The sequence below is a fragment of the Apis florea genome, unplaced genomic scaffold, assembly GCF_048593485.1.
Source record: "Apis florea isolate Af1SG1 unplaced genomic scaffold, ASM4859348v1 contig_2350_pilon, whole genome shotgun sequence".
NCBI classification, from domain to species: Eukaryota; Metazoa; Arthropoda; class Insecta; order Hymenoptera; family Apidae; genus Apis; species Apis florea.
In genome coordinates, this window is record NW_028256565.1 from 1,661,197 (window position 1) to 1,677,780 (window position 16,584).

General features: G+C 28.0%; 2 protein-coding genes and 1 non-coding gene across 9 annotated transcripts in view; all 3 read right to left on the minus strand.

The window, feature by feature from the left end:
* The window catches only part of PH4alphaEFB (prolyl 4-hydroxylase subunit alpha-1), a 292,581-nt gene extending 285,818 nt beyond the window's left edge, over nt 1-6,763 (minus strand). For 2 of the 4 annotated variants that reach the window (XM_086904992.1, XM_086904991.1), the window contains exon 1: nt 6,530-6,738. In XM_086904992.1, the coding sequence (XP_086761118.1) occupies nt 6,530-6,619 (90 nt within the window). In that variant the 5' untranslated portion in view covers nt 6,620-6,738. Of the gene's footprint in view, nt 1-6,529 lie in introns of all 4 variants that reach the window. The other 2 variants (XM_086904990.1, XM_003696334.4) reach the window with 2 other exon arrangements.
* Nucleotides 5,720-5,813, minus strand: TRNAY-GUA (transfer RNA tyrosine (anticodon GUA)). The gene is made up of 2 exons: nt 5,777-5,813; nt 5,720-5,755 (listed from the first exon to the last, which is right to left on the minus strand). It is a non-coding gene; the product is annotated as a tRNA-Tyr (tRNA).
* A 2,697-nt stretch (nt 6,764-9,460) lies between the features above and the next one.
* LOC100869680 (pyrroline-5-carboxylate reductase 2) lies at nt 9,461-16,407 on the minus strand. Of its 4 annotated transcripts, XM_086905015.1 has the most exons (9): nt 16,042-16,407; nt 15,789-15,954; nt 14,963-15,136; nt 12,797-12,934; nt 12,529-12,599; nt 11,550-11,720; nt 10,600-10,812; nt 10,350-10,515; nt 9,461-10,254 (listed from the first exon to the last, which is right to left on the minus strand). In XM_086905015.1, the coding sequence occupies exons 3-9, from the start codon at nt 15,036-15,038 to the stop codon at nt 10,133-10,135; spliced, it is 957 nt and encodes a 318-aa protein (XP_086761141.1). In that variant the 5' UTR covers nt 15,039-15,136; nt 15,789-15,954; nt 16,042-16,407; the 3' UTR covers nt 9,461-10,132. The 4 variants fall into 4 exon arrangements, with proteins under 4 accessions (XP_086761141.1, XP_031774210.1, XP_086761143.1 ...); XM_031918350.2 differs by lacking the exon at nt 16,042-16,407 and having other exon boundaries at nt 15,789-16,030; XM_086905017.1 differs by lacking the exons at nt 14,963-15,136; nt 16,042-16,407 and having other exon boundaries at nt 15,789-15,896.
* Between the last annotated feature and the right edge of the window lie 177 nt (nt 16,408-16,584).

Here is a 16,584-nt window from a genome sequence, read left to right on the forward strand (position 1 = left end):
TTTTTTTTTTGAAATTCTTATTCTCTTTTCTTTCTTCTCTTCGTCTCGAATAAATCTTCGGGAAAAGTTCGAGAAGAATTTAAAAATGTTTCAGCCGAAGTGGAACGCCAAATCCAATCCCCACGAATTTCAAACACGCTGTCGTGTTTATTGGCCAACGTGAGAGCCAAGAGATCATTTCCCAGCCGATCGCCAAGAATAGCTGCACGAACGTCCCGCTTTTATCGGTATTCCACGGTTTATGCGCTCATTGAATCTTCACCTGTACACTTTGCATTCTATTCGGATTCACTGGGGCGACGTGCGAGCACGGTACGACTTTGATCGTGACCGTGCGAATCACGCTTCACCTTTATCGTGTACAACTTGTTTTCTCAAAAGGAAAAAAAGGACGAGAAACGAGAAGTAACGTTAAACTTGTTTTCTCGAGGCGCGATAAAATTGCACGTCGTCGGATGGGCAAAATTTAATAGTCGAAGTTGCGAGTGAAATTATTTTGATAATAATTGCAATTGGTTATACGAAAAATGAACAAATGTTTCATTCGAGCATTTAAAAACTGACCTTGTTCGAAATTTTTAACCAATTACTTTTTCTTCAACTGATTTTTCAATAAGAATCAAGGAAGTAATTAGTTTCCAAAGATTGGCCTTGGTTTGAGAGATTGCGACTAGTGAAAATAGTATAGTATATAATTTATTGTTCAAGACATGATTACAAATAATTGCAGTGAAAAATGGTTACACGAAAAGCGAATAAATGTTATTTAATTCTGACGATCCAGAAACGTGGCGATACTCGATTAAAGTGATTTCGTATTCCCCACGAAATCGTAATAAAGGCCGGGTGTCACCGTTACGAGACGAGAAGGAAATGGACCGTCTAACGGCCTCGTTGATCCGAGATTCGCGATGGCACGCCAAGATACGCTTCTTCCTGGTGACTTCATTCCACGATGAATTGAAAGTCGTGGTGTGTGTATCTGCCGAATACACGCGCTCGAAACGACAAAAATCACTTCGTGCATTCGATCGTCACCTCGATTAACCACAATAGAATACATTTGAATGATTTCGAAACGAACATTGCGATACTGTATCGAAGAAGAACAGCTTATTCTCGTACAACAAAAAAATATCGTGTCCATAAATCCTCTATCAGATTACTGTTACCTCAATCTCACGATTCGACAGAAAAATTATTTTCTCGAACATATACCATTGCGTAATGGTATACGTTCGATCGAAGAATGTCCGACCAACGATCATGATAAATCCAAAAAAAAAAGAAAAGAAAAAAAAAAAGATTGAGAAATATTCATTTTCACGAAGAAAAAATATTATTACTTCAAGACGTTGAAAAGATAGTTCAACTCTCTCGTGCTCCCTCTACAAATTGCGTAAAGATTCACGCAACGCGATTCCCTCAATTTTCCTGAATAATAACTAAATAATGCACCGAATTACTTAAAAACATCGTGTAGACACTCGGCAATCCGCGGTTATTACGTTTATCATACGACTTCCAATTACCAATTTGCACAACCGCCAAGACGTTGGAGCGAGAGTTTCGCAGGGCTTACTCGAGGGGAGGCCGAGTGGATGTGTGTAACCAGTCGGAAAACGAGACCAGTTTGGAAAGAAGGTAGGTGGCGCACGCTCGGTCACGTGATCGTGACGCAATCCCCAAGCTGTTGTATCGTTGGTCGGGAGCCCCACGCCGGAAGTAGGTTCGCGGTTAATGAAATTGCCTAAGTAACGGCCGCGTGTTACGTGTCTCCCCGTGCACAACGAAGGGAAATCCCGGGATCTTTACTGTTATGCAAATTGGGGACGACGAGCCGAAACGATTGTCGAAAGCGTCGCAACACGACGGTTCCGTTGATCTCCTAATTTTAATTAAGAGATCCCTCCTATCGATCCATCTCTCCCTTAAACTACGATTTCATTTTTCTCCTTTATTTTTGCGACGGATCATCGCGCTGTGTATACACCTTGTCTATGCTTCTTTATGAAACGTTATTCTTTATTCGAAAGGCGTTATTTACAAGAAGAAGGTATTCTTGTCCGGGATAAATATAAAGCGAAATAAACCGAGGAATAAATCTTGCAAGGGAGAGATTGTATTCTATTTTATTTCCTTGAACCTCATCGAACCGTCAACTTCTTATTTCATATATATCCATTTTTCTCGTTTTTTTCATCGATTCGATTTCGCCTCGGATCTCCAAGATGAGATCCAGGCGGTCGTTGCGTTTTTCTAGAAGAGCCTCCCCTCCCTTCCCACGCTCGGTGCGAGACACGAGGTTTCAGTTTACAGACGCCATTAATTTTTATTATTCATCGACACTTTTTTTCCCCGCCGTTACATCACGCCACCGTTAATAAATTTTCATGAATATCTGGAAATCTGTTGGCGCAACGACGACACGAATTATTAATATATGAAAAATAGTTGGATGTTAAATATTTATCGTTGCGTTTCAACGGCGAGCGGGCGGGCGCATTCATTGGACACTTCCTTTAATTACAAGGGGCATTAATTTTAAATCGAATACAGATCGATCTCGTTTCAATCCCGATAATTTTCCATTCGATTTAACGATCGAAATAATAAATTCTATTCTCGCTTCGTTTACACCGCGATTATTTTAATTCTTTATTCTTGTATTCAATGCCCTTTCCTATTTTCCACGAATTCTTCTCTGAATCTCCAACCAAAAGAACGAAGAATCATCGAATTGATCGATAAATTTCAGAAATAAGAAGCACTTGTAACGAAGCTCTTATAACGTTTTTAAAAAAAAAAAAAATCATCCTTTCCCCTGATCTATTCCAACAAGTTCCTTTACCTAACAGACCTAAAAGAAAATAAAAAAGAGAGAGAAGAATCAACTCGTTCGGCGCACCTGTTCCCCGAGAAAACCGATCCACCGTCTCTCGAATCTCGATCGAGTTCTTTCACGCTGGAACGAAGACGTTTTTCGATTTAATGAAAGAGTTCCATCGAGTTCGAATCGATCGCCGGTGTCGTCCATGTGCAATCCGCTTCGTCCCAAACAAATACTGGTCCCTGCCTGCTCCCCCTCCCCGGGCCAATATTGATCCCGTAGTTTCTCCTTTCGCGTCTTCTGCCGGTGGTCATCTCTCGAACAATGACCCCGACGACGACGACGACGACGACGGCTCGGCTCGATCGGCTAATGAAACGCTTTCAACAGTTTTGTTTCGACGCTAACTCTCTCGAGTCTCGAGATCGGACTCTTCGAATCTAGGGGAATTCATAGGAGGTTTTGGCCTTCTATTCACTAGCCGACGGGTGAAGGATTACACTAAAAAGTCGATAATTGGTGTACTTCGTTGGAAAGGAATTTTATTTTTATTATAAATTAAATTAAATTCGAGGGATTCGAAGCTGTATGTAAATTTTTTTTTTTTTTTTGCGGAATTTGGAAGAAGGAACGATCAAAATTTATTGTAATTTATTTTTGTCAAACGATTTTTTTCGTTCGATTTTTTTTTTTTTTTTTTGTTTAGAGGAAAATTGTATTATGAAACGTCGATGAAATTGCGTGCGATCAAGTCAGTCTACGATTATCGTTATGATGCCAATGACAAAAAGCTATTGGTGGTTGGCCAGATTCGCCAACGTCGAAATTCCGGAAGCAAATATTTGACCGGATAAATCGGTGACGCGATTCATCCGATCTGGTTGTTGTGGAATGATCTGATTATCGTCTATATCTATGGGTTCAACGTTTGAGCAAGATTTGTTATCGATAATGTAAATTGATTCTCTGTATAATTAATTCTCTGCAATTTTGGAATTGTGTTCTTTTTATTATATTAAACCGTTACTCCTACATCATTTTCAAACCGTACATTTACACGTTAGCTTAGCAATTATGAATAAGCACAATCGTGATATCCGTAACGTATTCACACGAGAACTCGCCTCAAGTCATACAGTGTGTGGCATGGCAAGTCACGTAAGGCTTGCTTTGTACGATTTCCTTCAAGTGTCAGATATGCACGTCTCACGCGTCAGATATACACGTATATCGGAAATAACTTGCGTGCAAATAGTGCGTACAGCAGAAAACTTTGAATGTGTGTGTGTGTGTGTGTGTGTGTGTGTGTGTGTGTGTGTGTGTGTGTGTGTTCAAAGCTTTTATAGGAAGTTTCGCTTTCAGAAAGAGAGAGAATCAAACTCTTTTGAGATTGCAAATGCTTTAAAATAGAAAGAAAGAAAATTCAGAATAGAAACGAAAGATAAGATATACACTCGTTAAACGATAAAACTGTATAATAAGATAGATAGAGAGTTTCCGAGTTAACGTAATAACAATGAAAACTTCTATTAAGTAAATCGAGGTATGATATCATCCTCTTGAATAGAATACTTATGAGCCGAACAGAGGCTACGTTGAAGATAGAGGATCAGTTAAACCCGTTTCGATCAATAATCTTTAATATGTGTGTGCTAAAACTGTCTTATAACTTGATCTTTTTTCAAGAAAAAAAAAAAGTAGATAGATACGGATAAAATGTCTAATAATACGATATTAAATAATAACTCTTCAAAATTGATAAAATTAATAATGATCAAATGAATTTTAATTGAAAAAGAAATTAAAAATAATAAAATTCAAATTCTGTATCGGATTATTGCACGATGCTTACGCGCAACGATGAACGCATGCGCAATGTCGTATAAAGTACCACATCAAATCATGTTCGTCCACAGTTACGATCTATCGAGCGCGCATCAGATATCACGCCTTTGCGATCGAATAATTTATCGCGATCTGACGTGCAACCAACAATATAAGCAATTTCGCACGTACAATACACCGCACCAGGAGCTTGCTATCCCTCCAATAAATATGAACAGAGTAGTAATAAATTACGAAGGACGATTAGAGCGGACCGGCGATAAATTAACGTGAACGCGCCCGCGGTGTATCAGCGTCGCGAACGATTCGCTCGATTGCCCAGGCTAGATTAATCCCTATTTTCTTTCACGACACACTCGATTATTTAGAAATTTTTTCGCTAATGATTGTTAGTATTACTGTTATTCATTTGCTACAAATTCACCGAGATTCTTATTGAATTTCAATCGAAAATTTGATTCGATCGCGAGATGACTTTGAAGCCATCTTGCGACAAATGTAAGAATGATTATTACATGAGATAGTGATACAAATATTTTTTATTTAAAAATAAATGTCTCATAATTCAAAATTAATAAGGAATATTTAATTTCTACCATTTTTAATTGTTTTTCAAAAATTAAATAAAAAAAAAATAAAATAATAATTTTTGATACTTATTTTCAATTTAATAAAAATACAAATTAAATATCTTTTTCTTAATTAGTTAATAGCGGAGTTGTAAAAAGAATAAACTGCATTACCACCAAACATCTACACTATGATATGTAGTTGCACTTCCAGAGGGCAGTATGAATTTGATGCATAAAATAAAATAATAATAATAAAATTATACTATATCGATTAATAAAATGCAATAATGCATTCGAAGAACAAGACAAAATATTTTTTTAATAATAGAAAAATTTATTTTTTCTATTTCTTAATATTATATTATCAAATTACGTTTTATTTATGTTATAAAATATAGTAAAAAAAAAATGTAAAAATATAAAAGCAGATGATGAGAATAAAAATCATGATTTTAGAAAATTAAAAAAATTTTCCTTCGAGCCGGATTCGAACCAGCGACCTATGGATGTCTCTCCAGAAATCAACCAACTACAGTCCACCGCTCTACCAACTGAGCTATCGAAGGAATTACAAAAATAGTACGTTTTAACGTAAACAAATCGCAATTTATCATGCGGTAAATTTTAAGATTTTTCGTTAACAATAATACACATAATAATAATTATTATTGTTATTATTATTTTTAGTGTATTAGATAATGCATTATTAATATATATATATAGATATAAATATATTCGAAGACAATAAAACAAAAACGTTCTAATTTTTATAGTTAATTTTAACAGACAAAAAGATAAAAAAATATAATACTTAAAATAGAAATATAATTAGAATTAAAATATATATAGTTACATAATAAATATCATGTTTGAACATATCAAGTTTAAAAATATATTGAAAGATTATTAAAAATAACGATTATTATTACAAATATTACAAAATAATTCTGGATCATGTAAATGAAATTAATCATGTAAATTACATGATTAAGGTTAAACCTCAATAATATTAATAGAAATTATAAAGGAAATTTGAATAATTATATGTTTATATTTTTCTTTTCATGATACGTAAGTATTACATATGTCATTAAAATTAGATACGATGATTAATAAACAAATGGCAGATAAAAGAACACATTATACATTAATAAGTGATTTTTGACAAAATTGAAAGAATAAAATAATTCTACAATGATATGACAGTAGTATTGATATGATATTTGATTAAAATAAGCGAAATCGTTATTCATAAATCAATGCATAACCTAAAAACACTCACCCACAATGCTCGCTGAAATGCTTCGTTGTGATGGTAACCGAAATATTTCTTGACATGAATGTCCATCCAATCATTTGATGAAGTTAACATTTATCACAAACTTGTATCAGGTTTTCCAAACATTTCGCGGAACATTAATACACTTTTTTTGTTTACACACATCATGCATCGCACTTGTAATATCAAACGCCACTTGTCGAACGTTTCCGAATAAAATATTCTACTGTCAAATGTGCTTATAATTGTATCATGTGCTGCCATCTAACGGCATTACAAGAATTTCAAATTTGAATATTTTTTAAACCATTGTAAAAAAATCAATCACAGAATATTTTAAATATATAAAAATAAAATTGAATTTTATGCTTTAGAAATATTAAATTATATTATTATATTATTAATATTATTATTAGATTTTTAATACTTAATTTAAAATAATGATTACAAGCAATGCAAAATTTTAAATGAAATTTAATCTAAAATAAAGTATGAAATTTCTATTCTAAAATAAATCAATATTGATTCTAAACAAAATATATTGAAACCACATATTTATGAACAGTTTTTTTATCAAATACAAACATTTTATATATCACGAACAAAAAAAGAATGTGAAAACTTCTGATTTAGTAACTATTAACAGTTCAAACTATTAAATTAATGATGATTGACATGTAACAAACATTGCCATCTTCAAGTCGATTACAATATTAATATTTATATTCAAAATTTAAAAGTTCTAAACAATATTTAAATTATGTTAAAACATTCTTTTTCTTTATAAATAAATAAATGATTAATAATTAATTTATATCTTTTAAAAGCAAAGTTTTTCATATTAATATCTTAATTATTGAATAAATTTTTTTTATTTCACATTTGTTATTTTAAGTGATATTTTGTTACTTGTATTTTGCTTATATGTTATAATATAATTAATTTAATTTTAATGATATAATTTAAACTATTTTTCCATTTTAATTTATAGTATTACAATACATGATATTACTCATCATTATCAACGATATCTATAATTATATCAAACTAGTTTAAAACAAGAAAATATTATGTGTAAAAACATAACCTAAAAAATATTGCATTAGTATAAAATTGTAAAAAGTATAACTATTTTTTATTTTTTTATCTCTATATAAGAGATAATAAAATCATTTACAAAAATAATAGAAAATACGGAAAATAATATAAATTATGAAAAAACTATAATGAGTTATTTTAAATAATTATATAAATATCAAAATAATTTATAATTATAATGAATAATTTAACAAAATAAAATATGATAATAATAAATTTAAATATTTAAAATGAATAAGAAAAAAAAAATAAATATTCATTTAATGAACAAATACATATATAAATACAGTCATTCTTTCTATTTGTAATAAAATATCTTATTATAAATATTAAAATAATAGGTAAGTAAAAAATAAATATTTTTATATTAAATTTTGTATTATATATATTATAATATAATTTATAATATAAATTATATATAAATTATATATTTATAATATAAATTATATATTTTTAGATAAATTATATATATATTAGATTTCTTTAAGATTTATGATCATGAATTCAATTGATTCTTTGATTAATGCTTCCATAAATATCCAAATGGAGGAATATATTATTTATTATAGATTTAATAACACAATCTAAATATCAATATAATGCTTCTCCAATGTAATTCTTCATTAATAAGTAATAAATTGCATTTCATATTTAAAATATTAATGATATTTTTTAATTTGATTAATTTATAGTTTTCCTCTATTGAAATAGAACTGGATATCAAAAAATAATTGAAAAGAAATTGAAATTCAAAAAATATAAAAAAATTTAAAGAAAATTGCTAAAATATAAAATAATTTCCTGAATTATGAAAACTAAATGTGAAAAAAAACGCTAGATTAGAACGAAGAATATATTGCAGTTGAAAATGAATTAATTCTACTTTACAAAATATGTATGTCATTTATAATAAGCTAAATTATAGGATTTTTTGTAAATATTATATGCATTGGATAGAAAAAATAAACAAATTTGTTCAAAAAGAATTACATGATATTATTTAGAAGATATTAGCAATTGGGGACAATGGAAATAATGCATTGTATTATAAATTAAGGAATTTTTGAAATAATTTGTCGGGCAAAATCATAACATAGACAAATTATCTTTATTTATTCCTTTTTATTGAAAAGAAATTTTATTATAGTATGAAAATGCATATTTCTTAACACATTATTTGAAAAATTTGTATGATACATTAAAAATAAAAAGAAAATTTTTCTGAACGAATGATAGAAACAAAAAGAAAAGTACCAAAAAAAAAAGTGAAAATGTTAAGAACAGAATACATGACTACATTAAATTCTTAGTAATACAAAAATCAACAAATTTGATAGATTATACAGAATTGTAAGAGTATTTAGATTTTAGATTAAATTACTACGCATAAATATTATGAATTGTAATGTAAAGACAAAAATATTTCATATAATGATATTATTGAAAAAAATTATTATATATTATAGAGAAATATTTAATTTTAGATTAAATCAGATTTTAATTTTTAATAGTGAATTTTAATTCTAAACAAGAAAAATATAATTGAACAGCAAATATTATAAATTATTATAATAAAATTATAATAAATATTTAATTTTTATTAAATTTAATTATTTTTACATTATAATGCTAAATGTTTTTATCTCATAAATATTCTTAAATATTTTACATCTTAGAATTAATGCTAAATGCTAAATGCTAAATAACCTAAGCTATTAATTTAATTTTAAAAATGCAAATGCTAATAATCGAAGAAGAAATTATATTTTTCTATATGCGTATATTAAAAAGAAAAGGTATCATAAAATCTATTTATAAAAAAATTTGTAATAGAAATGTTTAAAATTTCAATATTTATTTTAACATTTCAATATAAAACAGTAAAATTAACATTTAATATGTTAATTAAATTTTATTTAAATACAGTATAAAATGCCATAATTTTATATGTAATATATATTATGTTTGTATGTATAAAAAATTATAATTTGTATGATAATTTTTATAATTTTAATATGAATTTATCATGAAACGTTTAGACGAAGAACATATTCGAATTTTCTTATTTCATTTATACTAAAAGCATAAGCGTAAAAATGTTATTATTAAATATATTAGTAATATATTAATAATATATTATAAGATATAATTATATACATTTTTATACATTTTCATTACAAAATATGTTCTCATCAAAAAAATAACAGATCTTAAATTAACATTTTTGGACGCTGTTCTTTGAACATACAACAATGAATCATAAACATTTATCAAGTTAAAAGAATTATATACAAAATATACAAAATTTTTTTCAGAATTATTATGTTAGAAATTTTTTATAAAAGATAACGATTGTGAAATTATACATAAAACGTTTCTACGTTACAAATTAAAACATATTATTACTATGATTTACTTTGTTTTCTACGACTGTAACGATTACAACGATGCTTTCTTACTTCGTTTTTTTCATCAACAACTACATAGTTCCTCTTTCATTCTGTCAATCTAATTTTTCTCTGTACTTGAACTAACTTCCTTGCATCGCTTCGTTGAGACTTCAACTGCTCCAATTATAGCTGATCTCAATCCGTGTTGTTCTAAATAGTGTAATGCAACTATGGTAGAGCCTAATTCAAATAAGAATAAATAAATTTGTAAATAAGAAATGTATAATAATTGTTTATAAATGTGTTACATGATATTAAATATAGCTTTTTTAAACCTGCTGGCGATGCTACATCATCTTTAAGCTGTCCTGGATGTGTCTTCGTATCTCGAACCATAGTACCAGCTCCAAGAACAGTTTGTGCAGCTAATTTGTACGCGAATGGCCTCATGAGACCCATTTTTACACCACCATCCGCCAAAGCCTCTATCATCATATATACCTATATTGGTAAAAAGTATAAAAGAATAAAAATTATTTATTACTGTAATTATTGAGAATGTATATGTGAAATTTTGAAACGTACATAAGCAGGCCCTGAACCAGCTAAACCCGTAACGGGATCAATTAAATTTTCAGGTACTTCTTCGCATAGACCCACAGAGGAGAATAATTTTTCTGCTATTTCAGCTTCTTTATCGCCTGCATGCTTTCCACGAGCATACACTGTTGCACCACAACCTACAAGAACTGGTGTATTGGGCATTACTCTGATTACAGGAGTTCCATCTGGTAAGGCCTAAAATTGAAATTAAAAGTGTTAAATAATAAAATCAACAAATCAAAAGAATAAAAGATAGAAAATAAAATTTTCTTTTGTTATGAATCGCGATACATATTTATAAATTTAACGTATTGAAACGCCAAAGTAAAAAATAAAAACTTTCAAGGCTATGTATTATTATTCTTGATTTCTTTTGAAAATATATTTTCCAAAAAAAAAATTTGAAACTTTGAAGAATATTTAAATATAAATACTATTTTTTTGTGATTATGAAGTATAATATAATTCATAGAATGTTAAGATCAATATAATATATATCCTGCAAAGTACTTTACACATAAAAATATAAGAACTGATATGCAACAATTTCTTTGAAGAAATTCATTTTTTTATGTTTAATATTTTTCTTTTTTAAACATAAATCGTTAAAAATTATTTCTTAAACCAATAAAATCTTAATTATTTATATAACTTTTTTTTTTACTATATTTTATAAAAATATTTTGATGTTTCTGAAAAATAAATTGAATTTCAGTTAGAAAATTGTAATTCTAGTATATTACTTATATACATAATAAAAATAAAGATTTTGTGGAAAAGTTAAGATCATACAGAAAGTAATTGTGATAATATACAATTATATTCTGAAAGACATCTAATTTATAGAGTGTCCAATCTGCGGTTGAAAATATCGTGAGTTGTATACAATTTATGTTGCGTTCAATGTATCAACAATAAAAGTAAAATTATACCTTTTCTAATGACGACAATGGAATACCCATAGCAATAGAAAGTAAAAGTTTTTTGTAATTCTTTAACTCTGGAAGAACCTTTGGAACCACCTGTGGTTTCACTGACAAAATCAAAACGTCACCATGATCAATTACAGGTTGATTTGAAAATACAGTATTTGATCCTATTTCCTGGAATCAAGATAAAATTAAGATATTAATATTAAAAATTAATACAAATCAAAATATGTGAAATATATATTCAATAATATATTATACGATGTATCAATATATGATAAATGAAAAGTAAATTTTACAAGTGTTAAAAAATTATTATGAAGGAATTATTATTATATCATTATTATTATGAAAGATAAGATACAATACGACATTGAAAATATTTTTCCAATGATCATCGATAAATTGAATATTTGTTAACAATAATAATATTAATCTCAAAACAAGAGATATAAAGATTTATATTTTTATTGAGAAATTATTTCAAATTTAAATATTAAAAGAAAGAATGTTATATTTGTTATCAATACATTATCAACCCGCTAAAGTGAAATCACATTGTATTTTAATTATCAGCGTTCCCTTTTCAAAGATAAAATTAGAATTATATTTGTTGTTAAAACAATATGTTAAAATAATTTGAATTGCAAATTAATATGAATTGAAAACAATTCTAATCGTAGATTAAAATTACAATAATGAATTGATTTACATTTAAAATTGTATTTAATTTCAATTGTGAATCGAATAATCATACATATACATATATAAAAATTAATTATTATTATTATTGAATGTCAAGTATTTCTATCTTTACTATCTATTCGCCGAGCAAACAAAAAATATTTGTTTTTATGTTTTTTTTTTTTTTTTCAAAGCAAAACTGATAAGGATAATGATCTGATAATCATCTTTTATTATCGTTGTTTGTACATCTTGGAATGCAATGATAAGAAATTAAATTCACTCGGTAAAAAATTACCTTAAACGCATCTATACTACTTATATCATTTGGAAGACAGCTAGCCAACATCATTTCACCTTTGCTTAATCCTGAAAATCATAAATATTTTTATTACGTAATGGACACGTTGAAAAATCAAACATTGATGATTTGTGCGTTTAAATGATAAAACCAGCGTATTCACACGTCAGAATTTTATTATATAAAATCATTCAATATCAATGCTCAATATCGTCGCAAGAAATAATAATTATTATGGAATAAATGAGTGCAAGCTAATTTTTACCAGATCGTATGAAACCTCTAGCCAAAGCCTGAGCCATCTTGCCTCCTCCAATAAATCCAATCTTTAACATTTTCGTGTCAATATTCAACGTGATCCTTTTCTTCTTCTCCTCTCCGTCACCAAGAAGTTGGTCGCTCACTGTGCAAAGAAAAACTAAATTTCATAAAGATGAATTATCGTCTTTAAACGTATATGTAATCAATTATTTACGATCTTCACTTACACGCTTGTATATATATATATATATACAACAAGCCAAAAATTGGAAATATTTAAATTTCAAAATTGAAACTGATTTCATGAAATTTCTTTCTTAATTTGATTTGTGAATATTAATCGATTAAGAATCGTTTGAGAACAAAAAAAAAAAAAAAGAAACGTTTGTTTCCTTCCTCCAAAAAGGCACACAATAATTATGAAAATATTGAAATCACAAGTTGGAGGAGTTTCCAATTTGACGCAATCAATTACAATGTTTGAACAAATCGTCTCCACTTTCCGCTTCCCATCCCATCTTCTTCTTTTTCGACAGAGAGATAATTTCAATAGTATTTCTTTTTTCTTTTTTTTTTTTTTTTTTTACATATAATCACGCATGAGATAAAGTATAAAGTCTGCGCAATATGTTTTCATACATTAAAAACATGCGACGAACGGAACGCGAGTAACAAATCTCTCAAAACATTTCTACTGATCGCGCCGTTTCCCTGGTGAATTATTAAACATTTCTATTGCACTTTTACAAGAAAATTACGAGATGCCATAATTCGTCGTTCTATCGCATTGTTTATGACAACTGAAGGTTCCCTATAAATCGCTTCTATTATATGCACATCGATAAACGAGCATTACATAATTGTTGTTCAAATTGTTCTTAATAAGATGAATTTAAATGCAGACAATCAACCAAAGTTACATTTTCAACGGTGAATTGTATTCAACATATGACAATAGATATTTATAAGAGATCTGCAATAAGTGGATAAAAGTATATGATAAAAAAAAAAAAAAATGTATAAAATAACGTTTACTTATGTAACGAAGAATTTTTTTAAAAATAGAGATCAACAGAGTTGGAATTAAAAGTAACATGGAAAGATAATATTTTTAGAAACGTTAAATATTAAGCATTAAAAAATTATTGGTTCAAAAATTGTAAGTCAAAAATCAAAAGAAGCGTATTTCAACGAAATTATTATATAATCATTTTTCAACAAAAATAACGATGCGCAAATGTTTGTATTTTTCCTGATTTTTTTTTTTTTATCAATTAATTTCTTTCTGTCTTCTGGTGGGAAAAAATTACTTCTCGATTGGTGTTATATTTTGGATATCATTTTTTTTTTTCTTCTTCTTTTTTTTCATCAACGAAGTGCAACTAAAAGAAATTATTATCAAGAACATGAATGTATTCGACTGTAATCGAACGAGTACCACACAAATGTACAATTCACTTATCGAATCCAAAGGTCATTCAACATCTTATTAAGATATTATGAAAATTGCAGACATTTGCTATTTTTATTAAAAATGATTATTTGACTAATACATGTATACTTCTTAACTTTTTCTCCTTCGCTTTTTATTTTTCTTCGATTCAAAGTTTGTGCAAACAATAAAAAAAAATTTTAAGCGCTTATTTAACACTTATTGACGCTTCATTGATGCTTACGGATCGTTATCTTCTCTGTGTATTATATTTAGTTCCAATCTATCGGCTTAGAAGCATAACAAGTATAAAGAGATTCATCGATGATTTGCTCTCTAAATTTTTGTGCGCATTAAGTATAATGGATAGTATAAATAATATTAAGATAACTTAATATTTCATTCGAAAAGTTCGTATACGATATATTAAAATTTTTAAATTCAAATTTCAATGATAAAATTTTAACGATTGGAATAATCATTGAGCAATTAAATGATTCGTGGAAACATTTCTATTATGAGCGCTATACTTTCGCTCATATTTCAGTTTAAGTTTAATCACGTCGCACGTATTCAAGCGAATGCATATAGCGATAATAGCACGACACAAACAATATCACGTGCGAGAAGACTCAGCAATTGATTAAGCACGCTCACGTTTCGTTTTATTATCACGGATCATTTGATAATATTGCGATCTAGATTGAGCGGAAGTAATATTACTATTTTATTACTCACCGCTTCGAGCATTTAAACGTCGACGAACCCGTCGACCTAATCTTAGAAATTCCATTGTCTTTAATCCTGTAGTCATTGCTCTCTTTTTCTTTTCTTTTCTTTTTTTTCAGCAAGATTAGGAAATAATTGATAGATACAAAGTTGTTGAGATTAAACGTATGGCGCCACGATAAGCTATAAACAAACATAATTCGTTGAAACATCTAAAAAAAATCATGTGTTTACAATAGAAATTTCTCGAATGCAATACGATATATATATGTATGTATGTATGTATACAATAGACATTTACTCTTATATTTACTTTAATATTTATTTCATACTATTATTACGCGAATATATTTACATTTATTTAAAATTTATATCAAGATAATTGCATATTAAATAGATAAAATGCTTAGATAGATTAAAATGCATTACTTGTTATATTTGTGTATATGTTTGTGTATGTAGGTGTATATATTTATTATGCTAATTTTCCTTAAAAAAAAAAAAAAAAGAAAAAAAAAGAATTATCGGAACGAATGTGAATATATATATATATATATATATATGTATATTTTTCAATGATTACCAAACACATAAAACATGTATGACATTATAAGAGTAGAAGAGAATATAGTAAAGGAATATAAACATATAGTTAAACTGATTGGTTACGAAAAAAATATAATGCTAAAAAATGCCTACGTGATAGAAATCACGTAACTGATATAATTACACATATATCTATTAGATATCATTCATAAACAACAAATGATTTAAAATTTTTTTTTATGTGTATTTAATAATTTATAAAGTTACGTAAATAAATAGTAAAACTTACATGATTCACATACTGCAGAAAATGTCTCTTTATATACAATCTTATGATGCAATGATGTCACACTGCAATCGGCAAAACGATTGTTCTCTTCGTAATTGTGTACTATATTTAACACATATACTGTCTCTTCCCTGCCTTATATACCAACATGGATCACCATGTAGAACTGAAATACGAGTAACAATTATTGTTCATCAGATACGGAAAACTACAGTCGTAGTGACCAATCACAATTCAAACATAATTGTATCACCCCTTATCTGATACAGTGTCTTTCCAAGTCTAACGTATAGGATCTCGAATTATCTACAACCAGGTATCTTTGCACTATCCTTAAATTGAATTCTGCTTAAAAATTTCTATTATAACGAATTGATGTTCTGATAAATTTTAATGTTAAATTTTATATAATTATATGTATATTGATATTCATTTCCTCATAATGTAATAACGAATATGATATATAAATTCGACTTATTAATTATCAGAAATATCTTTAACGAATCAATAAATTATCAATAGATTGTAATTAACGAAGATTTCTCTTAAGTAAATGCTAAGTATAAATATTGAATATGACAAAACGAATGTAACCCGCGATTTGTAAGCTATAAAATTCTCTAAAAAGACGTTCCAGAAACAGTACATAGATGTCAGTAGTAATGCGATCATGCGCGAGTGTGGTATAATATATATCACATTATGAAATCGATTTTTTTTTTTTTTATATAAAATAGAAATAAACAAATACATCTTTTTCAACTTAAATATTACTTTGTACATAATTAAAAATGTA